The sequence below is a fragment of the Peromyscus maniculatus genome, chromosome 2, assembly GCF_049852395.1.
Source record: "Peromyscus maniculatus bairdii isolate BWxNUB_F1_BW_parent chromosome 2, HU_Pman_BW_mat_3.1, whole genome shotgun sequence".
NCBI classification, from domain to species: Eukaryota; Metazoa; Chordata; class Mammalia; order Rodentia; family Cricetidae; genus Peromyscus; species Peromyscus maniculatus.
In genome coordinates this window covers 42922256-42948968 of record NC_134853.1, presented here as the reverse complement: position 1 = coordinate 42948968, position 26713 = coordinate 42922256, and the positions used below count along the sequence as shown (strand labels likewise).

The 26713-nt window shown below is 35.9% G+C and overlaps 1 protein-coding gene across 11 annotated transcripts in view; it reads left to right on the top strand.

The window, feature by feature from the left end:
• The window catches only part of Sntg1 (syntrophin gamma 1), a 925417-nt gene that overhangs the window by 516986 nt on the left and 381718 nt on the right, over positions 1–26713 (top strand). For all 11 annotated transcript variants that reach the window (XM_076564008.1, XM_076564009.1, XM_076564007.1 and 8 more), the window contains one exon: positions 11079–11209. In XM_076564008.1, coding sequence (XP_076420123.1) covers positions 11079–11209 — 131 coding nt within the window. The remainder of the gene's footprint in view (positions 1–11078; positions 11210–26713) is intronic.

Here is a 26713-nt window from a genome sequence, read left to right as displayed (position 1 = left end):
AAGGGCATCATGCATGTTAGGCAAGTGATGTTCCACTGAGCTTCCCTTGCCCCATTACACACACACACACACACACACACACACACACACACACACACACACACACTTTTTTTGCTGAACATCCTTTCCTTGATGCCCATTATCCTCATTTACTGTGCTTGTGCTGTTGATGTGTCCAACTGTATCTTTTCATTGCTGACAGCTCCATTCAAGTGTTTGCCTGAGATTCACAGGCCCTAAACTTCAGTCCATGTATTCTGTGTGATTTGATAGGGGCAACAAGAAAGGCCTCCTCTGGATAACCACCAGAAGAGATGGAACAAATATTTGCCAGTTAGTCAGTTATCCTGTGCATCCTCCAATCTTTCAGGTTTCCTCTGAGATCCTCATTAGTTATGTTCATAAGACAGAAAAAGTATCCCATGTTCTTAATCTAGATTTTGTCTAAAGTCTGTTACTTCCTCTATAGTAATGGCAAGTAGAGAAATCATGATTAAAGGTTTAAGGAAAGGAATCATTATGGTTTCTTTTCTACTCATTGCCTTGCTTTATAATAAAATTACAATGACATTCTTTAGAAACCTACCATTTGGGCATAGCAATTACTAATTTTGCAGCCTCACTGTTTTTAGCATAGACAGTTGTATAGAGTTTGAATACCACATACCACATACATTCTATACTGATATAGGTTCATTCACATTGTATTATTATTCTCATCATTCATATTGGAATATATTATTACATTGCTGGATATATTTTACTGTAATGAAAGCTTATAATGGTTATGTAAAGAAGAATAATCAACATGAAAATTTAAATAAAGCACATTTATAATGAGAAAGTTCTTGTCTATTTCCATTAAATGAAGTCTTGCTGAACTCTATAGAGGCATTTTATGGGGTATTATAGGGAGAAGTTAATTATGGTTTCTGAGCTCAAGAATTTTAATCAAGTTTGATGTAAAGAATGAAAGAACTAGAGAGCTGTGAAGACTCTGAACATGGATGTAGTTGAGATCTGAAAGCTGTAAGACTACTACCAAATGTGGTTTTGCTCCTCTTGAGGACATCTATTGATTCTGCTGACTGACCTGAGTGCAGCTGGCTCAACTCAATTTCCCTTCCATGCTGTGGATAAGCTTCAATACAGTAGGGGAGACTAGGAATTCTCTCTACTCTCAAATTTACAGTTATTATAACTTTGTTTAAAAACAAAGAGATTATATGGAACTGCATTTTGAAGATCTATGTATTATTTTTAAAACAAATTTTGAGTAACTGGATATTGTTTTGCTGAAATATCCTTATGAAAACTCTTTAAAATCCAAGAGAAATCAAGCCTTAAATATGAAATTTAGGTTGCTATTTTGTAATGTCTATTCCTTCATGAACAAAAATGTCACCAATTTCAAGGACACATATATCTCTTGTTTTACTGAAGCAGAGTTACCTGAACCAAAACCCAATGCTTAATTTCCCTCCTAGAGGCAAAATGAAGAAATTTGTTTTGAGAAAATAACACTTACTCAGAGAGTCAGATAACACAACTTTGAAAATATTTTCCTCATCCTTATACCCAGAGTCAGTTTTCTATGCCTACTTATTTTAAATATATCTGGACTGGCATTTTGTTCCATATTCAGATATATTTGGTCAATTTGATTGTTTTTCAACACCATTATGTAAGCGTATTAAGTGTTGGAGAAAATTCTGTTGTAAGCAATTAATATGTAAACACTTCCTGTTAGATGCACCTGCTTAATATTTGAAGAAAACAAAATTCTTGATATTGTGAAGTAAATTTCTGGAAAATGTGCTTCTCAAAACCTTTTAGTTATTGTTTTAGGCCACTATATAAGTGACCATAAATATGTGACAACTGTTAGTAAAAGAAGCCCTAAACTATATATCTTCATGATTAAAATAAATAAGAATTATCTTTAATGATATTAAATATTCAACTGTGAATATGATCTACAGTAACATATACATCAGACTGGATCTTTCTTAAAGTTGAAGTTGGGTAGGTTTCATGATTTTTACACAGAAGTATAAAATAGGAAAATTATCTTTCCATATTAAATTGTGAAAGTATTAAATTACAATGATAACATATTTTCAGATGTATGACTCCTAACAATGTTATGAAAGTATTATACCAACTTAACAAGAATGGTTGGGGTCCAGCCCCTTATAGCCCTTTCTCAGGGTCCATGGCAGAATCTAACAAACAGCTGAGGATTAAATCTTAGGGGTATTGAATGAATCTATGTACACTGAGCTCTTTCAGTCAATTCACTTTATTCTTCTAAATCAATTATCTCTACACAGCCTCTTTTCTGCTCTAATGCTTATCTCCTCTCTTGCCTGATGCTCTGCATCTTTTTTCTGCTGTTCTCCCTTTTTTACATCTTAGTTCTCTTTCTCAAGTTTCTGGAGTTTCCAGTTTATAAACTCATACAATCAGCAATTCTTTGGCCAAAGCAAGGTCACAAGACTTGAATTCTTTCAGGGTTATAAAAGCAGATAAGTGTTTACACCAGGCAGAGACTGTCAGGCTTTTTTTTTTTTTTTCTTGACTTTGGCATTTTTTTTAATTTATTTTTTTATTATTTTATTTTATTTTACAATGCCATTCAGTTCTACATATCAGCCACGGGTTCCCATATTCTCCCCCATCCCACCCCCTCCCCTTACCCCCAGCCTACCCCCCATTCCCACCTCCTCCAAGGCAAATCCTCCCCCGAGGATTGCGATCAACCTGGTAGACTCAGTCCAGGCAGGTCCAGTCCCTTCCTCCCAGACTGAGCCAAGTGTCCCTGCATAAGCTCCAGTTTTCAAACAGCCAACTCATGCAATGAGCACAGGACTTGGTCCCACTGCCTGGATGCCTCCCAAACTGCTCAAGCCAATCAACTGTCTCACCTATTCAGAGGGCCTGATCCAGCTGGGGGCCCCTCAGCCTTTGGTTTGTAGTTCATGTGTTTCCATTCATTTGGCTATTTTTTTTTCAATAATTGAGTAAAACCAAAATTTATTATAAGCCACAGTCGTCCTAGGGACCTCCATGCTATATATATAGCCTCCATGGTTCTATGGGTTGTGGTCTGATTGTTCTTTATTTTATATCTAGAATCCACTTATGAGTGAGTACATACCATGACTGTCTTTCTGGGTTTGGGTTACCTCACTCAGGATAATTTTTTCTAGTTCCATCCATTTGCCTGCAAATTTCATGCTTTCATTGTTTTTCTCTGCTGAGTAGTACTCCAAGGAGCGGGTTATAAAAACCTCAGTGAACTCTTACAGGGAAAGGGTCAAATGGGAAGGAGAGGAACTTTGAATCAATTAGAGAAATCCAAGAAGGGAAAAAGAGGAATCTGTGTGCAATACTGCATTCCTAAGTGTGATAAAGTTAGATAATAAGCTTTTTAGTAAACCAAGGTGAAAGTAAAAGGAGTTAAAAATTTGTTAGTTCAAGGTTAGCTTGGAGCAGCACTTTCCTATCTTCTGACAGGAGAAGTGTTCTGGGTTGCTAGGCAACCTGTGTCACAGTATGTAACATTTGGTTCTTAAAAGCATTTTTCCTCCAAGTAAATACCAACCTGGTGCAAGCAGTAAATCTCTTAAATTAGGGTCTTGTGTTAATAAACAGGAATTAAGGATTTAAGAATAGTGAGGTTATCTTCTCTTATCTGTAGGTGCAATGAGCAAATGCTATCTATCTGCAGTCTAAATGCTTATCTATCTACAGTCTGTCCTTGGATGTTTGAGAAGTATCTCGGATAAAATACTTTTGTCCAGAGATGGCCCTGGCCAGAAGTTGGTTAATAAAGATAATTACAGAAAGACAGATTCTAAGTCTGCTAGAAAGAGGAACAAAGGCCTGAAAAAAAAAAAAGGGAGTCTTGACTGTGTGACTGTAGTCGACACAGCTGGGGAATGTTATCCAAATACCAAAATTGTAAAGGGGACATTCTGCCCAGTAAATGGTCAACAACACTGTTAGAAGTTCTTGAGAAAAGAATCAAATTGGAAAGCTTCACTAGCACACAAGAATTTGCTGCAGGAAACAACTAATACATTCAAAAGCAAATGTTACCAAGACTTGAGTTTTTGGCTTCCCTCTGGAAGAGCTCTTGGTTCGTTCAGGTATAGATTTACCAGTGTCAGCTGCATTCCTACCTCATATTTCTGTAGCTCGCAGCAACAAATTATGGCTATTATTGTCCTCAATTTTTGCATTGCCTCAATCATTTACTATTATTTCATATATCCTTATTTATTCATAGAAAATGATAACCAAAAGGAGTAATTCATATTTGCAGAATATGGGAAATCACTGTTAAATAACCTATCAAAATATGTGAACAGAATATAAATGACCAACAAAAAATCAAATCATTCTTTTTTATTTATATTTTATTTAAGAAAGTTTTTAAATTAATTTTATATATCAACCACAGATCCCCTGGCATCCCTCCTCTCACTTCCCCAGTCTTACCCCCCTTGCCCACCCCACATGCCCTCCTGCAAAAGGGTAAAGCCTCCCATTGTGAGTCAGCAAATCCTAGTAATTCAGTTGAGGCAGGTCCAACCCCCACCCAACCCCAACCCGCATCAAGACTGGACAAGGTATCCCATGATATGGAAGGGAATCCAAAAAGCCACCTCATGCACCAAGCATAGATCCTGATCATTGTGCCAGGGACCCCTAAAACAGACCAAGCTACACAATGGTCTCCCATATGCAGAGGGCATAGACTGGTCCCATGCAGGTTCCGCTGTTGGTCTAAAGTTTGTGAATTCCTAAGAGCTTGGTTCAGTTGTCTCTGTAGATTTCTCCATCATGATCTTTACCTGTCTTGCTCATATAACCCCTTTTTCCTCCCTTCGACTGGACTACTGGAGCTTGTCCTGGTGCTTGTCTGTGGATCTCTGCATCTGCTCCCATGAGTTACTGGATGAAGGCTCTATGATAACAGTTAGGGTATTCACCAATCTGATTACTGGGGCAAGCCTGTTCAGGTACCCTTACTGCTATTGCTGGTAGTCTAATCTGGGGTTTTCTTTGTGGATTCCTAGAAATTTTCCTAAAAATAAATTTCTCCTAAACCTCATAATGTCTCCCACTATCAAGATATCTTTCATCATTCTCGCAATCCGCCCTCCCCCAGCTCAACCATATTGTTCCCTCACTTTCTCACCCTATGTCCCCTAACCTTTATTGCCCTATTGCCCCCTGCATCCCCAGTATACTCATGGAGATCTCATCTATTTCCTTTTCCTAATGTGACCCATGCATCCCTCTTAGAGATCTTCTTTTAACTAGCTTCTTTGGAGCTGTGGGTTATAATCTCATTTTCTTTGCTTTCCATCTAGTATACACATGTGAGTACATACAATGTTTATCTTTCTGAGTCTGGGTTACTTCACTCAGGATGATATTTTCTAGCTCCATCTATTTTCCTGCAAATTTCATAATGTCAATTTTTATTTATTTTTTCACAGATGAGTAATACTGTACTATGTAGCACATCTTTTGCTATCCATTCTTTGGTTGAGGGACATCTAGGTTGTTTTCAGGTTCTGGCTATTACAAATAATGCTCCTATGAACATAGTTGAGCAAGTGTCCTTGTGGTATGATTGAGCATGCCTTGAGTATATGCCCAAAAGTGTTATTGGGTATTGCGGTAGATTGATTCCCAATTTTCTGAGAAGTTGCCATACTGATTTCCAAAGTTGCTGTCCAAGTTAACACTCCACCAACAGTGGAGGAGTTTTACCCTTGCTCCACATCTTCTCCAACATAAGCTGTCACCATTGTTTTTGATCTTAGCCATTCTGACAGGTGTAAGGTGGTGTCTCAGAGTTGTCTTTATTAGCATTTTCCTGATGACTAAGAACGTAGAGCAATTTTCTTAAATGTCTTTTGGCTATTTGAGATTTTTCTGTTGAGAATTCCCTGTTTATATATATAGCCCATTTTTTAATTGGATTGTTTGATATTCTGATGTCTAGGTCTTTGCATTCTTTATATATTTTGGATGTCAACCCTCTGTCAGATGTGGCATTAGTAAAGATGTTTTCCCTTTCTGTAGGATGTCATTTTGTCATATTTTCTGTGTTCTTTGCCTTACAGAAGCTTCTCAGTTTCAGAATGTCCCATTTATTAATTGTTGCTCTCAGTGTCTGTGATGCTGGTGTTATATTCTTTAAGTGGTCTCCTTGCCAATGTGTTCAAGGCTACTTCCTACTTTCTCTTCTATCAGGTTCATTGTAGCTGGATTTATGTTGAGGTTTTTGATCCATTTGGATTTTAGTTATATGCATTGTAAAAAATATGAATCTATTTGTAATCTTCTACATATTGACATCCAGTTATGTCAGCACCATTTGTTGAAGAAGCTATATTTTTTCGATGGTACAGTTTGGGGTCCTTTGTCAAAATCTGGTGTTTTTGGTGCATAGATTAATGTCTTCAATTCAAATCTATTGGTCCACGTAATCAGCTTTTATGTCAATACCAAGGTGTTCTTATTACTATAGTTCTACAGTAGAGCTTGAAGTTAGGGATGGTGACACCTACAAATTTGCTTTATTGTAAAGGATCGTTTTAGTTATCCTGGGTTTTTTGTTTTTCTATATGAAGTTGAGAGTTATTCTTTCAAGGTCTGTGAAGACCTGCAGTGGAATTTTGATGGGGATTGCGTTGACTCTGTATTTGATTTTGGTAAGACTGCCATTTTCATAATATTTTCATTTCATAATATTTCATTGATGAGCATGGGAGATCTTTCCATTGTCTGATATCTTCTTCAATTTCTTTCTTCAAGGACTTAAAATTTCTTGTCATACAAGTCTTTTAGTTGCTTGGTTAGAGTTACTCCAAGTTATTTTATATTATTTGTGGATATTGTAAAGGATGATATTTCTCTAATTTCTTTCTCAGCTTATTTATCATTTGTATATAGGAAGTCTACTGATTTTGTTGACTTAATCTTGTATCCTGCCACATGACTAAAGGTGATTATCACTTGTAAGCAATCCCTGGTAGAATTTTTGGGGTCACTTATGTATACAATCATATTGTCTGCAAATAGTGAAAGTTTTACTTCTTCCATTCCAATTTATATCCCTTTGATCTCCTTTTGGTGTCACATTGCTCTAGCTAGAACTTTGAATATTGAATAGATATGGGGATAGGGGACAGCCTTGCCTTATTCCTCATTTTAGAGGAATCACTTTGAGTTTCTATCTATTTAATTTGATATTAGCTGTTGACTTGCTGTAAATTGCCTTTATTATGTTCAGGTAAATTACTTGTATTCCTGCTTTCTCTGAGACCTTTATCATGAAAGGTTGTTGAATATTGTAAAAGAATTTTAAAGCATATAATGAGATGATCATGTTTTTTTCTTTCAGTTTGTTTATATAGTGGATTACATTGACAGATTTTCATATGTTGAACCATCTTGCATCTCTGGGATGAAGCCTACTTGATCATAATGGATAAATTTTTTGATGTTCTGTTAAATTCTGTTTGCCAGTATTTTGTTGAGTATTTTTGCATCAATGTTCATTAGGGAAATTGTTCTGTAATTCTCTTTCTTTGTTGCATCTTTGTGTGGTTTGGGTTTTATCTTTTCTCTAAATTATTCTTTTTAATGTTTAACCTCTGCTTATAAGTGTTAGATATGTTGTGATAGATGTGTTTACCAATCAAAGAAATGTTAGTTGGAAGAAATCAATGATCTCTGCCTGTTATTGAATGGGTGACTTGGCAAATGAATTTCTTTTTTTTTAAGATTTATTTTATTATATATACGGTGCATGCCTGCAAGTCAGAAAAAGGTGTCAGATCTCATTACAGATGGTTGTGAGCCACCATGTGGTTGCTAGGAATTGAACTCAGGACCTCTGGAAGAGCAGCAAGTGCTCTTAACCACTGAGCCCCGGCAAATGAATATCTTATGAATGTCTATCTATAAAGAATCCTTTTTCTGATATGGGATTGACTACCATAAACCATAAAGAATCATCCCCATTCATTAACATTGCATCCTTGACATCTGATAGGAGGGCAGTAGATAGACAGACATAATTAATTGACAAGATTTGTTTATTTGCCCAGACTATGTTTTAAAGTATGGCTACTACACCATAGTCCTCCTTATGATCAAATGATGCATTGTTGCTACTTAACAGTCTTTTGTATTTACTCAGTAACATGAGCATATCTTTATCTTAAAAAAAGATTTACAAAGCATTTACTAAATCAGAGAAAATAGTATAGGTGATAACTATAATCAGCATTAACAACAATATTATTGTGAAGCTATAGAAATTTTATTCCTATAAGCCTCATGCTTAGAAATAGTTTTGCTAATTACTGATGTTTATTTTTTAGTTAAAATATAATTACAAATTATTTCCTCTTTCTTTTACTCACTCTAATCCTTTCCATTTCAACCATTTCTCCCTCTCAATTTCATGGCTTCTTTTTCTATGTGTGTGTGTGAGACAGAGGGAGACACACACACACACACACACACACACACACACACACACACACGCACACACACACACACACAGAGAGAGAGAGAGAGAGAGAGAGAGAGAGAGAGAGAGAGAGAGAGATGCATAAATTTATACATTCAGCCTCCTGAGTATGTTTAAGGCTACTTGTTATGTATATGATTTCAGATCTGACCACTTGATACTAGTAAATCAACCAAATAACTCATCACTAAAAAGATTATGTTTCCTACTTTCAGCATTCCTTAGTTATATCTAGTTCTTTTTCTATAATTGGGAACCTTAAGATATTCCTTTCTGACATTAGCATATCTGTTGCTACTGTCATTGTTCATGTCTTAACTAGGTAGCCATATTGCCAAGGTTTCATAAGTGAAGGCTCTATATCATTTCTAGAAGACACTATTTGCTTCCACATTCTTTTGTTGCTGCAATCTTACCCTGTCTTCCTAGATGGACTCTGAGCCAGAGGCAGAAGAGTTGTATTATAGACTATTTCACTGGAACTGTACACACCATAACTACTTTGTGTCTGTATTTTGGGCAGTTGTTGTCTATAATGATTTTTGTTGCAAAAAGATTCTTTGAAAAGGGATGAGAGCTACACTTACCTATGAGTATAAGGAGAAACATTTAGAATGCAGCTAAGAATTAAGCTCATTTAATGAGGTGGCAAACATATAGCCCCAAGCTGTTGTCTAGATTTCAACCTCTTGTTGAAGCATGATTTCCTTCTTGTTAAGTGGATCTTAAATTCTATTAGGCAACTTATGGTTACAACTAAGATGAGTTCAACAATTGTACCCTTAGGGATAGCTTGCCATGCTGCTCATTATTGTGGTTAAACAGTGTCATAGCTGTGTAGGACTAACTACTGGTTGCTTTCCTTCCTCAAAAACTTGCATAGAATTTCTGGTACCATAAAATATAAAGCTTAGAGAGGAAGTTTTCTGATCAGATACAGCTCCTGTCCTCTGCATCCTATATCAAAGGTGAACAGTGTCTTCAGCAAGTAGAACTTACCTCTAGAAGGAAAATAGGGCAAAACAACTGTCTACATTATTTTAGAAGTCACTTGGAACCTCCATAGTAACAATTCAAATTGAGGCTTCTCATGTCTGATGTTGAGATTTTTGTCAGATGATCTATGACAATTGTAAGACGCATGTAACCTTGGGTTACACACACACACACACACACACACACACACACACACACACACACACACATATATATATGTATATATAATTATATATTATATATAATTATTAATTTTTAGAATAGATTGCAATGTAATCTATTGGTTGTTTTAAGTAAATGTATAATTTCAGTTAGGATTTTGGAGATAGTAATAGTAGCATGAAGCTTGGTGCTGGGCTTTATTTTAAGCATTTTCCTAATTATTTCTTATTACATGCTTATCCATTGTTAATATTCTTGCTACTATTTTGTAAAGAGGACCAATGAGACATTTTAAATAACTTGACCCTATATCAAGGGAAATGGAGTATGTATTTGCTAAATTTTGGATTCTGACCAGGAGGAGTGTAGTTCTCTTTGGAATGTAATCCCTGAATCCATTGTTGCATTTTATTTAACTGACACTTTAACACATGTTGAAAATTTGTGGTATACATCATGAGATCATATCACAATAACATATATCAACTAAATAAAGAACTGTCCCCATGTCATGTACTGATTACCCCTAACATACCATTCCCTATAGGCACCTGATAGTTAACAACCAATGAACGGGTTCTCATAAAAGAATGTGTGTCCTAAATGTGGGGACCTCATAAGTCACTAATATGGGAACCTCTGTGTGACTTGATACTCTAACTTCCCTGGTATTGTAAACAGCTCTATGGACTTAGTATCTTCTGAATAGTCTTATTTCTCCTTAACCGACTGAAATAAATTAATAATTGAAGGTAATCTTAGCACTATTGAGTAATCAAAGTTTCAAGTTTATAGCAAAATAAAACTTTTTGCATTCTAATACTCATTTTATAGACAGGCCACAAAGTCAACAATTCTTTAATCAAACTTAACTGAACATATAACCAGTATTGGCTTCTGATGTTGACAGAGAATAACACTTCCAGTGTATCTCGAATGAGATATCAAATAAAAAAAAATATTTTTTTTCAAATATATTTTTCTTCAACATATTATGGAAAATACCAATGCTAATGTGGAAGTTTGAGGCTTGTGAGGTCTCCACCCCAGATACAGAACTACAGGCAACTAAAGAATGCTAAGAGCAAGAGAAAGTGTCTTTTGGGGAAAAAAATCACATCTATTCATTATCCAATAAAAAACTGTTATCCCTAAAAACATGCATTCTAGAAACTGAACTGGATTATGAACTAGAAATATGAATTGAGCAGATTGCATTTATGTATTTAGGAATGTACACACATACACACAAAGCAATAACGAAAAAGGGGATATGAATTTGAAACACAAGGGAGTTTGAACAAAAAATATACACAGAGAAGAACAGACTTTCTGAACATGTTGCTTTTCTCAGGATACACTTTCCTGCTCATCGTGGCCCACATCTCCAGGACTGCGGTGGGAGAAGAGGTGGTGTGACCTCAGGCTCATTCCCCTACTGAATGCCCGCTTCTCCCAGTACCTGCCTGGAACTGACCTGACTCGGTGAGTCTGTTTGTAGGTTTTAAACTCTAATTGAAAATGGTCAACGCTCAAACTTTCAGCATTATGTGCCATGACATTTTTATTTTAACATGTTTTTGAGAGTTCAAAAGGAATACTCTCTCAATATACAACATGATAAATATGGAGCCAAAGCCAGTGGAAGGCCCGATTCTTTCATTAATAATTGCGGTGGATCTGATGTGTGTAACACTATAATTTTATTGGGCTTTATATTTTTTTCTAGAGTTAATTTTAGTACATTGTTTTATTTTCAAAGTAGTTGTATAGTTTATACATTTACCTATTTGAGTGGTGCTAGGAATCTAACAGAGGACCTTGAGTAAAACCCCAGACCTTTGTAGGTAGCTTATCATCTACCATTCTCACATTATTAGTTTTATGAATAAGTATATGAGTTTACTTTTCTTCTTTTTTTTTTTTTTTGGTTTTTTGAGACAGGGTTTCTCTGTGTAGCTTTGCACCTTTCCTGGAACTCACTTTGAAGACCAGGCTGGCCTCGAACTCACAGAGATCCGCCTGGCTCTGCCTCCCGAGTGCTGGGATTAAAGGCGTGCGCCACCACCGCCCGGCTGAGTTTACTTTTCTTCTTTTTATTATGCTCAATATTGACAGGGATGTGGAATGAATTCTTTTTCAAAACCAGATTTGGGGCTTTGTTGGTCCCTTCTTTCCATAGAATTTAAATCAAAAGTTTCTGCCTTTTTTCTTGATTATTTTTGTTTGTTTGTTGAGTTCCTTGGTCTGATGTTTTGCCTAAGGCTTTTTCTTTTCTTTTTTCTTTTTTTTCCTTTCTTTTTCTTGAGATAGATGTCTCAGGGACTGAGAAACCTCTCTGGAAAGATGGGCATTTTTGTCTGTTTCCACAAAAGTTTTTTAATCAATTCAGACACACACAGCTGACAACTGCTCAGGAGGTCAGGCTCCAAATCATCCTGTGGTTGATTGATACCTACTTGTGGCCTTGAGCTCTGAGATGTTACTTATGCAGCCTCTGGCATTCCAGTGTGGGAGATATTCTCAAGACCCTTCTAGGGATGGATAAAATAAGGAAACCAAAGGAAACTACCATTAATCTCACTTTTTCTTGAGAAATTATATACATTTACAACAATGAATTCTTTGGGCTTTCCTTGTCTATTCAATATTTTGTAAAATAGATATCAGATTCTCAAGACATATGACTGCTATTGTAAGTCTGTTTATTTAAATATATGGCTCGTAATATATCTGATTTTTCTTCTTTTGTCATTGAACCCTAAACTTTCTGCTTTAAGAGTTCTGATATTTATATTAAGACCTGTTTTTTAAAAAGTAGTCATGTGCTTCATTTGCTTATATTATTTTTTTTAAGACAGAGTTTCTCTGTGTAGCTTTGCGCCTTTCCTGGAACTTACTTGGTAGCCCAGGCTAGCCATGAACTCACAGCAATCTACCTGGCTCTGCCTTCTGAGTGCTAGGTTTAAAGGCATGCTAGGCAAAGCTAACCTACATAAATGTTTATATATTTTTCTATCAGTAATTTCTATCAAAAAAATTTTTTGCCGGGCAGTGGTGGCGCACGCCTTTAATCCCAGCACTCGGGAGGCAGAGCCAGGCGGATCTCTGTGAGTTCGAGGCCAGCCTGGGTTACCAAGTGAGCTCCAGGAAAGGTGCAAAGCTACACAGAGAAACCCTGTCTCGAAAAACCAAAAAAAAAAAAAAAAAAATTTGGCCAGTCCAAATAACTCTGTAACTTTATTTGTGCCTTAGCACAAAGAGTTTTAACTACTGAGTTAATTATACTTTTTTAACATTATAGGCACAATTAATTACAAACAAAGCTTTATTCATAATAGATTTCTACAGCAATTCAAATACAAGAGCTAACTTACCATTCTTATTACTTATTACTTATTCTCTTAGTAAAGGCTAATTGAAAACCTCCTTCCATGGAGCTCACAGGCTATACTTCAGAAATGATAAGTTCATTTTCTCTGTGAGAAGAAAGAACAAAGAAGTGCATACAATGGCACATAATAGTCTGTTGGGATGTCTATAAACCCAAGATATATATATATATATATATATTTCATTATTATATTATATACTTTGTAAATGATAAAAATTATAATTTGTAGAATTATATATTGTATAAATATATATGAATTTATATTAAATAGTAATTTAAGTCATGTCAGGCTTCAGACTTAATTGCAAATCAAGTCGTTTCCCTGTCATTTATGGTTGTGTTGATGTGAACAGACACATCATAGTGTTATTTTTGTCAGAGATAGGAAAATATGCTTTATTAGATGCTAAAGATCCTGATTTAGAAATATCTTCCTTAAACTCTGAAGCATGTCAGAATATCACATACCATGGCCAAGGGTATTCCAATAGGAAGCACAGGCTGTGAGAACATTTGATTGTCTTTCCCCTGTTCAGTTCCTATTGTCATTATGTGAAAAATATACACATGTATCACCATGTGTATTTGAAAATGTAGCATTAGTTTCTTTGGAGACATAGATAAAATATTTCCCAGAATTTCACAACTGTCCAGGTAAGTGATATTTCTCCCAGGTCTGTGTTTATCTCTGTCTTCTGAGTTTTCAGAATATTTTATTGAGTTTTAATAAACCAGAACTACATCACTTTATTATTATGCAGGAATATCATTCATTCTATTCTATTTAAACTCTGAAAGTTAGGAATATTGAATGAAATTTATCAATATTCCTTTTATTGCAAGTACATCAAATATTTATTTTCTTGCATGAATTCACAACTTGATCTCCTTTCCATTGTCTCAGCCATAAACTCCTGAGGAGCTCTCTCCCTGGAAATCTCTGGCCACACAGACTAGAGAATCAGATGAATGATCTTCACTCTTTCCCATCCTTCAATTCCAATTCCCTATCTAACCAACAGCTTTGCTACAGGCCACCTGATATTGCTTCTTCTTCTTCTTCCCTGTCCCAATTCCCAGAAGACCACATACACATTCTCCTACAGCCTTCTTTTCTCATCCTATCCCTTTGTCTCAGTCACCAATACCTGAGGCACTCTCTCCCTGGAAACCCAATGGCTACCTCAGCCAGGGTATCAGACAGACAATCTGCACTCTACTTTTTGTTCTCCAAATGTAATTCCCCATTGTCATCCCCTTCCCTCTAGCAGATGACCTGCATGGGCCTGCCTTTATTCTCTTCCTCCATTCCAATGGGGAATCCACAGATTATCTTGTCATAACCCAGCATTTCTCCCTCCGGTGGATCCTCTCATTCCCAAACTTTCTGGCTCTATTTCATTCCTTCATGTCATCTTCTGATACATAGAAATACTTTTTACACTGGACCCCAAGTGGCCACACTTGGCAGTGACACAGAAGCACTTCCTACTACGTGACGCAAAAACACCACAGTCTCCTAACATCCAGAAAGGGCAACAGAAACCAAGGAAAACCATCAAAGAAAGATAAGACCAGATATTAACACCTAGAATTACAATCATCACAAACCCATGGTCTTAGACACCAGCATAAACACAAAGTCAATAACAGTCAGCACAAAGTGTCTCTACTAGAGTCCAACAGAGCTCACAGATTAGGTTCCAAGAAATAAAATATAGCTGAAGCACAAGATAAGTACTTTAAAATAGCTATTATAAATGAAATCTAACATCTTTCAGACAATATGAATATATCTATCAGTGAAATTTATGAAAAAAAACAATGAAAAGAAGTGAAGAAAACTGTTCAAGAAGTGAAAGTAGAAATGTGGAAAGTAGAAGGTAAAACTAAAGAAAACCTATACTTAGGTATAGCTGGAAATGAAAAATTTAAGAATTTGAACTGAAAAATCAGAGGCAGAACTTACCAACAGAGAAAAGAGATGGAAAAGAGAATCTTAGGCATTGAAGACAATATAGAAGAAATGGATACCTCAGTCAAAAAAAATGTTAATTCTAGAAACAATCTAGGCACAACGAATTAAGTAAAACTGAGATAATAATGAAAAGACCAAATTCTCAAATAATAGGAACAAAAAAAATGATGCACCAAGATAAAAAAGAAACCCAGGACAAAGGCACAGAAACACTTTTAACAAAATCATAAAATAAAATTTACCCAACCTTTAGAGGGAGTTTCCTATCAAATTTCAAGGATTATATAGAATACCAAATAGACTGGAACAAGAAAAGAAATTCCCCATGATACATAATAACTAAAATTCTAAACACACAGAACAAAGAAAGAATATTAAAAACTGTTAAGAAAAAAGAAAAAAATAACCTATAAAGGCAGGCATATTAGTATAACACTTGATTATTCAATGGGTCTCTAAAAGACAGAAGGGCAAGGGCAGATGTTTTTACAAACTCTAATCTACCACAGTATTGTGGGACTGCTACCAGAGATGACCACTCAGACACAGTCAAAGAGCTAATTGGGTGTTTGGGACTCAAGTGCAGCCCATTCCTTTCCCAGGATTCATATTTAAACATGGAAATCACATCCTAAACATCCTTCCTGCATCTGCAAGATAAGTAAATAGTTATAGAAGCCAAAATATGCAAATAGCAATAATAATGAGGTAAGGGTGATGATGACTGCTAAGAGCTCAGATCTTTGTGTTTTTTGTTTTTATTTTCCCAGAATTTCATTTCTTCATTTCCTCCTCCTTATATTTCCCCCTTGCATTTTAGTAAGCAACACAAAGTTTATCCAAGTTACAAAAATGAAGTTACCACATTCAACTTTCAGTCCTTGTCACGATAGATGCAGTCTAAGAATACTACACATAGCAAAAATTTTAATGCCAATAGATGGAGAAAGATAGTCCACCAAGATCTACAAGCCCAGCTCTACAGAAGATACTAGAAGGAGGAAAATTGAAGAGGTTAAAAACACTCAAGAAAAAAAAAATAAGTCATCTCAGATTAGTAAGTCAAAATGGGGAGGGGACACAATCTACCACAGAGAAATAATGGCAATAATGAATTCTGTGCATTGATAACTCTAAAAATCAGTAGTCTAAATGCCCCCAGTAAAAAGACCAATAGATTAGATATGAAAACAGGAACAATACAAACAAAGATAGATATCATCTTAGGGTGAAAGTATAGAAAATATATTCCAAGCAAATAGAAATAAGAAACAACATGATGTGATTATTATAATAGATCACAAAAAAAGACTTCAAATAAAACCTAATCAGAGCAGTTGGGGAAGGAAATTAAATATTCATCAAAGGAAAAAAAATCCACCAAGAGAACATTCAAATTGCAAATATCTACACACCAAACACAAGGGCAACTAGCTACACAACAAGATTATTATAGTTAAAATCAAATAATGACCATCACACACTGAAAGACTTTAACATATCATTCTTTCCAACAGACAGATCATCCAGACAAACAAACAAACAAACAAACAAACTAAAAACCTCAGTAGAAATTCTATAATTGACATTATAAACCAAATGGACCTAAAATATATTTATGTAACATTTACCCAAACACAAAAGAATAAACTTTCTTAGCATCTCATGCAACTTTCTTCAAAAATTGATCACATACTTGGACACAAATCAAGTCTCATTATATTCAAGAAAATGAAATTACCCTGCATTATATCTGATCACCACAAAGTAAAACTGAATGTCAACAATACCAAATACAATAGAAATAGTTCTATGAACTCATAGAAACTAAATAACTCTCTACTGAATGAAAAGTGGGTCATGAAAGAAATTAAAGAAATCACAACCAAAAAGATTAGACAGTAAAAAATGATCAAACTCAGTGCTGAAAACAATAAAATAGAAACAGACAAAACAATACAAATAATCAGTTAAACAAATAATTTGTTCTTTGAAAAAACAAACAACAAAAAAGATTATCAAAAAGCTTATCCAAATTAACTAAAACCCCAAGAGAAAAGATCCACATTGACAAAATTAGCGATGAAAGGGGGAGGTAATAACAGATACTGAGGAAACCCAAATAATCACAAGGACATACTTTAAAAACTTGTACTCCACAAAATTTGGAATATCTAAGAGAAATGGATAAATTTCTCATTATTTACAATTTACCAAAATTAAATCAAGATTAGAAAAGCAATTTAAATAGACCTATATCTACTAGTGAAATAGAAGCAATAATTAAATTCTTTCAGCCAAAAATGACCAGGGCACAGTGGATTCAACATTGAATTCTACCAGACTTTTAAGGAAGAATTAACATCAATAGTCTTCAAGTTACTTCACAAAATATAAACCAAAGGGATATGCTCAATTCTTTCTATGAGGTCTGTAGCTAGACCATATAAATAAACAACAAAAGGAATTACAGAGCAGTTTTCCTTATGAAGATAGTATTAAAAGTTCTCAATAAAGTAGTGGCAAACTGAACATAAGAACACATCCAAACAATTACCGACTATGATCAAGTAGTCTTCATCCCAGAGATGCAGAGATGGGTAGATATACATAAACTGATAAATGTAATGCACCATACAAAGAGACTCAAAGACAAAACCACATTATCATCTTATTGGATGTAGAAAAGGCCATTGACAAAATCAAACACCCATTTATGATAAAAGTCCTGGAGAGAATAAAATACAAGGAACATACACCTCTAAGTAATAAAGATGATTTACTGGAAGCCCATAGCCAACATCAGCTTAAATGGAAAGAAAAATAATATTTTCACAGAAATAAAAAACAAGGCTTTCCATTGTCTCCAAACCATGTAATACTTCAAGTCTAGGTGAGTAAAATAAAACAACTTGTGGAGCTTAAGGGGATATAGATTGGAAAGAAAGAAGTCAAATTATCTATGTTTGTAGATGATATGTTAGTTACCAAAAAAGTCCATCAGGAAACTCCTACAGCTGAAAAACACATTCAGTAAAGACTCTGGATGCAAAATTTCCACATTAAAAAACATTAGCCTTCTATAAGAAATAATAAATGGACTGATAAAGAAAACAAGGATACAATATCTTTCAAAATAGACTCAAAAACAACAACAACAAACAAACAAAAAAAAACCTCTAGCCAAGCAAGTGAGGGATTTGTATAATATCAACTTTAAGAAATTTACAAAAAAAAAAAATTGAAGAAGATACCACAAAATTGATAAAGGTCCCATGCTCAAGAATCAGAAGAATTAACATAGTGTAAATGTCTATCCTACCAAAACCCATCTACAGATTCAATGTAATCTCCATTAAAATTCCAACACAATTTTTTCACATAAGTTGAAAGGACAGTTTACAGCTTCATGTGGATTACACACACACACATACACTCACACACACACACACACACACACACACACACACACACACACACACACCATAATAGCTAAAGCAACCCTGAATAATAATTAATAGCAATAATAATAATAATAATAATAATAATAATAATAATAATAATTTAGAAGGTATCACAATCTCTAATTTCAAGTTTTAAGGCAGAACCAGAGTAATAAAAACAGCATGGGTGTTGGAGAAATGCAGTCAAGTCAAGTCACTGCAATTGAATCAAACATTCAGACATGAATCCACTTATTGACAGCTTGTTTTAGATAAAGAACCCAACAATACACACTGGCACACAGGAAGCATTTTTAAGAAAAGTGCATATCAAACTGGATGGCTGAATATAGAAGAATACAAATCGATGCATATATATATTACCCTGCACAAAACTCAACTCCAAATGAATCAATGATTTCAACATAAGGCCAGATACAAGGAATTTTATATAAGTTAAAGTGAGGAATAGTTTTGAATTCATTGAACAGGGAAAAAAATGTATGAGCACAACACTGATAGCACAGACATTAAGAATAATAATCAATAAGTAGTACCTTGTGAAACTGAAAAGGTTCTGTATGGCAAAGAGAACAATTAAAGCAGGGTAAAAAGGGGGAACCATTTTTGTTAGCATCTATACTTTTGACAGAGGACTAATATCACAAACACCTGAAGAACTCGAAAAATTAAATCAAAGGAAGTCAAATAACCCAATTTAATATGAGGTACAAGTCTAAACAGAAATCTCAAAAGAGTAAATTCAAATGGCACAAAAGCCGCTAAAGACATGTTCAACATTGTTAGTCATCATGGAAATGCAAATCAAAACTACTTGATATTTCCTCTTACATTGTCAGAATTGTAGCTTGACCCAACAGGCTCCCCACAAGTCACGCTGTCCCGCAGACTCTCAGACCTAAGTGAACACACAGAGACTTAATATTAATTAAAACGGCTTGGCTATTAGCTCAGACCTACCACTGGCTAGCTCCTACACTTAACCTCTGCCCATTTCTGTTAATCTATATGTTGCAAGTGTTCTGTGGCTTTACCTGTGTGCCACTTCATGCTGCTCCCTGGATGGCGGGCTAGTGTCTGCAGACTCAGCCTTCCTCTTCCCAGAATTCTCCTTGTCTGCTTATCCTGCCTATACTTCCTGCCTGACTACTGGCCAATCAGTATTTTATTTATCAACCAATCAGAGCAACACAGATTCACAGTATACAGAATATCCCATAGCACCTCCCCTCTTCTGTCTAATAAAAAAGGAAGGTTTTAACTTTAACATAGTAAAATTACATATAATAGAACAGTTATCAATTAAGAATTACAGTTAGACTATCTGGTCTATTTGTATTTGCAAAATTAAAGAAGATAGCCTATCTATCCTATATTTGTGAGTCTAAGGTTTCCTATCTTATATTTTATCATAACCAAGGAAAACCATAATTATCTAGTCTTCAACTACATGAAAGACCTCACAAGGATATAATATTACATAAGTAAACAGGAAGTGCATTGTAAGCAACTTTCAAAAATCTAGAATAACAGAGACAACTGCCTACCTGCTTAGTCAGCAAAGCATGAGACTCTTAATCTCAGGGTCATAGCTTTGAGCCCCACATTGGGAGCCATTTGTAGCCAGAAAGTTTCTTTCAGTCCTGCCAAGCCCCACTTATAAAATAATCATTCAGAAACTTATATTAATTAAAACTGCTCAGCCATTAGCTCAGGCCTACCATTGACTAGCTCTTGCATTTAAATTCAGCCCATTTCTGTTAATCTGTATGTCACCACATGTTCTGTGGCTTTACCTGTGTGCTGTTACATGCTGCTCCCTAGACAGTGGGCTGGCATCTCCCCGCTCAGCCTTCTTGTTCCCAGAATTCTCCTTGTCTGTTTATCCTACCTATATTTCCTGCCTGGCTACTTCCCAACCAACTTTTTATTTATCAACCAATCAGAGCAACATAGATTCACAGCATACAGAGCACCATCACCCATCTCAGAATGATCAAGATAAATAAAATAAGTGACAGCTTATAATGGTGAGGATGTGGAGTAAAGGAAATTCTCACCAATTGCTTGTGGAAGTGCCAACTTGTATAGCCACTAGGAAATGCATTATCAAGGTTCCTCAGAAAGCTGGGAATAGATCTGCCTCAAGATCTAGCTCTATCAATATTGGGCATATTCCCATTGTTGCTTTATCCTTCCACAGAGACATTTGCTCAACCACATTCATTGCTTCTATAGAACAGCAATAGTATAATAGCCAAAATAAATTCCAATATAAATTATAAACAGACTAAATGTCCATTAATGGATGGATTGATAGATGAAGAAAGGGTGGACATTTATATAATGGAATACTATTCACCTGTTAAAAAAATAATTTATTAAGTTTACATGAAAATAAATGGAAATAGAAAAAATCATTTTGAGTGAAGTTTCCCAGATATCAGAAGATTGATATGACTTATATTCATTTATATGAGGACATTAGCTATTAATACTTTGATAAGCAGTCTGCAATCCATGTATCCATAGGTTATACAGTAAGGAATGTATAGAATAAGGAATTAGTGGTGAAGGGAGGATCTCCCTTGGAAAGAAAATAGAACAGATAGTTATGGATGGATGAGAGGGACTAGAATGGGATCAAATGGGGAGAGGGTGAGAAGAGGAATTAGTAGAGTGAATAAGGTATGGGAATACTGAAACTAAGGGCAATTTGACAGACCCTATGAAAACCTATTATAATATAAACTTCCTAATATATAAACACATATAAACAAAATCTAGATGGAGTCGCTATATAATGGGGAGACAAAGCCCCATTTGAAAAAAATCTCTTGTCACAAAATGAAGCCTCCAGTTGTGGAGATGGGTTATATTTAGTTTAGTTGTTGGTCAAAGGGGTTCTTGGGAATGCTTGAATGACAAAGGCTTTTGCCAAGGCTATTGGTTGTTCCCCCGCAAACTGATGGTAAGGCCCCGATACTAGAAAGAGCACCAATACAACTCATTGAACATGGAGAAGACTAGGCTTTAGCCCTTTTGACTAGTATGCATAGTACTGGAAGATATTCTGCAGGCTACCAAATGAGAAAAGTAAACCAGAACCCCGATACAAACACTTTGATCTATGATGGTGACCTCCCTCCAAGATGCACAAGTTCAATAGTGGCACAATTCTTGTAGGAGTAACCGCAACTCACATCTGACTGGATTTAAGACCCATTCCATGAGATGAAATCCATCCCTGACACTGGTTGTGCAGCCAAGAACCTAAGACTAGATAGGCCAAGGACCTCAGGAAAAACAAGTACTACTCTTCTGCTAAAGCAACATAGCAACAAAATTACACCTAATGATATTCTGCTATACTCATAAATGAGTGCCTTGCTCAGCTGTCATCAGAAAAGCTTATTCTTGAAGTACATGGTAACAAATACTAAGATCCACAGATAGATAATGAGCAGAGATTGAAAGTCCTTGGAAGACTCAGTACTATATGGGATGTCTTCATCAAACGCTTATGCTCAGAGCTCAGAGAACCCTCTGAAAGTAGAGGCAGAAAGATCTTCAGAGGCAGAAAGGATGGAGAACACTGAAGAACCATGTCCTTCTAAACACAGCAAGACTGACACACATATGAACTTACAGAGATTGTGGCAACATTCACAGTACCTGTACAACTCTGGGCCTGGTAAGCACCTAACACTGAGAGAGAAAGTGGAAACAACCACCAATGTGTAACCTAGAAGCTTTCTCCAACTGCTAACACTTGCAAATGAAAATTTTGATTTCTCCAGTGTAGCCTCAGAAAGCATACAAACCACTTTAAGCCCAGCCCCGTGCCCAGTGAAAGATGGCCAAAACAAAATGTATTTGATGAAAATTTTTAAGGTTCATTTTCTTATAATGCATTGTCAGGGCCTGTTAAGAATATATGTGTTTCTATTGCTTACTTTTGTTCTTTTCTTTCTGTTTGTTTATTTTGTCTTATTCTGGCTTGTTCTTTTATTATCTATCTATCTATCTATCTATCTATCTATCTATCTATCTATCATCTATCTATTTATCTATCTATCATCTATCTATCTATTTTATATCCTGACTGCAGTTCTCCATCTCTCCTTCCCTCTTCATCTCCTCCCATTTCCTTCCCCCATCTCCCCTTTGACCCCCATCCACTCCTACTTTATTTCTGTACAGAAAGGGGCAGGCCTCCCATGGGTATCTGCAAAGCATGGCATATCAAGGTGCAGTAAGACTAAGCACCTTCCCTTATATTAAGGCTGTGCAAGGCAATCCAGTATGAAGAATAGGTGACAGTCAAAGCATCAGGGACAGCCCTTGCTCCCTTTGTTAGGAGTCTAACAAGTAGACCAAGATACATAACTGTCACTTATATGTAGAGGGCCTAGGTCAGTCCCTTGCAGACTCCCTGGTTGTTGGTTTGAACTCTGAGTTTCTATGAGACAGGTTAGTTGTTTCTTTGGGTTTTGTTGTGATGTGCTTGACCCCTCTGACTCCTACAATGCTTGTTCCCTCTCTTCAGCAGATTCACTAAGTTCGGCCTAATGTTTGGCTGTGGGTCTCTGCGTCTGTTTCCATCAGTTACTAGATGAAGGCTCTCTGATGACAATATTGGTAGTTACCAACCTAATCAAAGGAGATAGCTAATTCAGGATATGGATCCACTATTCCTAAGAGTTTTAGGGAGGATTGTGGGAGTTTCCCTTGCATCATGTTTCTAACTGATCTTGAAATGCCCCCCCCCTTTTCCGGTCATCTCTTTCAGTTATCTCCCCCATGCATTCACCCCTCAACCCAATACCTCAAGTTTGCATCCACATCCACCCTGTGCTTTTATTTTTATTTTATTTTTAGATCCCTGTTTTTATTCAAATAAAAGAAAGAATGTGGATTTGGTGGCTAGGGAGGTGTGGAGGATCTGGGAGGAATTGGAGGAGGGGAAACTATAATCAAAATATATTATATGAAAAGGGGTATATTTTCAACACACAAACAAATAAAAATAATGCACACCCCTTTATATTGAGGAAAAGACATATGAGCCTGGATGAAGTTTCTATCAGACCAATAGACAAGGTAGTGTCTGTGATAAGAGTGTTCCATGCAAGCACCTTATATGATGAGCCTCTGATAATGAAGCCAAGAGTGAAGCTAGTTTATGATGGGCATTGTATTCATGGCCTCTTTTAAGGATATAGATGCTATGTATACTTTTGACTAAAAATAAATAAATAAATAAACTGAAAAAGAAAACTGGTAAGATACTATGATACCTTAGAATTTGCTTTCAAACAAGGCAGGTCATTTGTCTCAGTATAATGCCTATTGCCATTTATTGAAGGAGGGAAGAGGCCTTAAACACAGACTTACAGCACAGTGGGAGAAAGCAGAGGACAGAAGTTCACTACAGATGTTTTACATTCTTGCTTCCTAGCTGTTTACACCAAATGCAGGATATACAAACAAGGAACCTCCAGTAAGCTGTTTTAAGAGGAAGGAAACCGGCAGGGGATTAGCATAGGGAGGACATCTGATCAAGGTCAGTAAGCAAGGCAATAGCTACTCAAGGAATGGGAATCAGAACCCAACAATGAGACCTGGCAAGAGTGAGGAATCTCCCCAAAAAGGGGTCATGCAGCCAAGAGTGGATGGATTTCTTCAACAGCAGTTAAAGTAGAAGGTTATTTAGTCTTATCTCATAGTTCTATGAATACTAGCCAATGCTTACTATCTTAAGAAGTGAATTTGAAATCACCAGGTATTACTGGAAACTGGCTACCTGGGGTCAAGTGCCAATGGTCATTGGATATTAGGCTACAAATGTTTGTTTAAGACATAGCAAAACTTTGGGTCTGGGTACAAGAATTCAGAGTCTGATTACCAAATGGGGAATTTCTATATTTTGGTTTTGGTTTTGGTTTGTACAGACTGGGCTCTGTGTACCCCTACAGTTGATTTCTTGAACTCACAGACCCACAGACATACATAGTAAACCATTAACTGTCTCTGGGAATACACATAATTCCTTCAGTAAACTCTAATCCAGTTCAGCACATCTCCTTACTTGTGAATACTGGTCTATTGAAGGTTTACTTTTGTTTTCTTTCTTAAATTTGAGACATACTTAATAAAAATATCTCAATAAATTGTATTTTTCTAATTTTGAAACAGAAGATGCCTTTAAGTACTTGGTTATCAGGAAAAAAATGAAACAAAGAAAAAGAAAAAATGAATAATCTTTGCAGGTGTATATTCCAGTAAATTTTAGGCTAAGATAAAAGAATTCTGGTTAAAAAATTCCACAATACACATTTCTGAAGTCCACAAATTTTATGAAAAGAATCAGATAAAGATAAAATGTGATGTATTTCTTGACTATGTAGTAAACACTCAATATGACAAACTTGGAAAGCAACAGTATTTACTTAGAATGGATTAGAGACAGGCAAGACTCAGAAGCAGAAAGAGATATTCTTGGAAGACCTGTTGTGAGAAGAATGATTTCCTAATAAGAGAATAAACAACTCCAGAAAGATTCATCTTCCACAAGTGGAAGGATAAAGAAGTAAATAAGACGAATATGAAAAATGGATTCCCCAGGCATCAATTGTATTGAGAGAAATTATTATTCTTTTTTTCTTGTTTTTATTATTATTATTATTATTTCTGTGTAGTTTTGGGGCTTGTCATGTATCTAGCTCTGTAGACCAGGTTGGCCTTGAACTCACAGAGATCCACCTGGTTCTGCCTCCCGAATGCTGGGATTAAAGGCATGGGCCCCTACTACCCAGAGAGAAATTTTTACTTTTACAAAGGAATATTGGACCATTTGGAAGGAAGAACAGAAGATAATAGGAGGATTATGAATCACATAATTATCATGTGAAGCAGAAGCCAGGTATAGGACAAGGATAAGAGTTTTACTTCTCTAGTTGTAAAAAAATTGTGCTGGGGCCGGGAGGTGGTGGTGCACTCCTTTAATCCCAGCACTCGGGAGGCAGAGCCAGGAGGATCTCTGTAAGTTTGAGGCCAGCCTGCTCTACAGAGTGAGATCCAGGTCAGGCACCAAAACTACACAGAGAAACCCTGTCTCGAAAAGAAAAAAACAACAACTGTGCTTGGAATAAGGGCAACAGAGGTGACATTTTTGTTCCTTCAAGGATTTCATAGCTAAATAAAAAGAAACACTGTAGGAGCTACACAAACACAAACACACAGAATATATGTCACAGTCAAAAACCAAAGGAGTTGCACATAAAAGCAAAGCTTTTACAATCATGGGAACTAAACACAGCATCATGGAAGAAGCATCATGTTAGTAAAATTTTATGATGTATAGCTCTGATGTCACTAGGAGACACATTCACACAGCAAAGTCCCTGATCCTCTGGCTCTTAACATTTTCTACTTCCTCCTCTTCAATGATCCCTGAACCTACATGGTGGAGTGTTTTGTAGATGTATTCATTGAGACTGGACTCCAAAACTCTGCATTTGATTGATTGTGCTTTTCTGTGGTGGTCTTTGTTAGTCACAAAGAGACATTTCCTGGATGAGGAAATTTATCTGGTGGTATAAGAATAAATGTTTATAGATTATTGTTAAGGATTGTGCTGATGTAGTAAATTAGTTTTACATTTTACTACATCAGCACAATCCTCCAATAACCATGGCTTTACTAGTACTGAGAAGTTAGCAGAATTTCCAATATGCCAAACATGACCAATAAATATGTGCTGAACAAGGATGTCACGAATTTACATGCAAATTGGGCCTAAATATAAACCCAAAACTCTGAAAGTGCTAGAAGGAAGCATAATATACAAAATATAGGTCTATGAAAGGACTTCCTTAAAAGGACTCCATATTCACAAGAATTAAGAAAAACAATTTATAGTTGTAACATCGTGAAACTAGAAAGCTTTAACACAGCAAAATAAACAATCAGTGAGTTAAAGAGCAAGTCCACAGAATGGGAGAGCTTTACCAACTATTCATCTTACAGAGGCTTAATATCCAGAATGTACAAATAACTACAACAACAAAGAGTCAAAACCTTCAACAACAGAAATAACTCATTTGAGAAATGAGTCTGGGATCTGAATTGAAAGTTCTCAATTAAAAAAA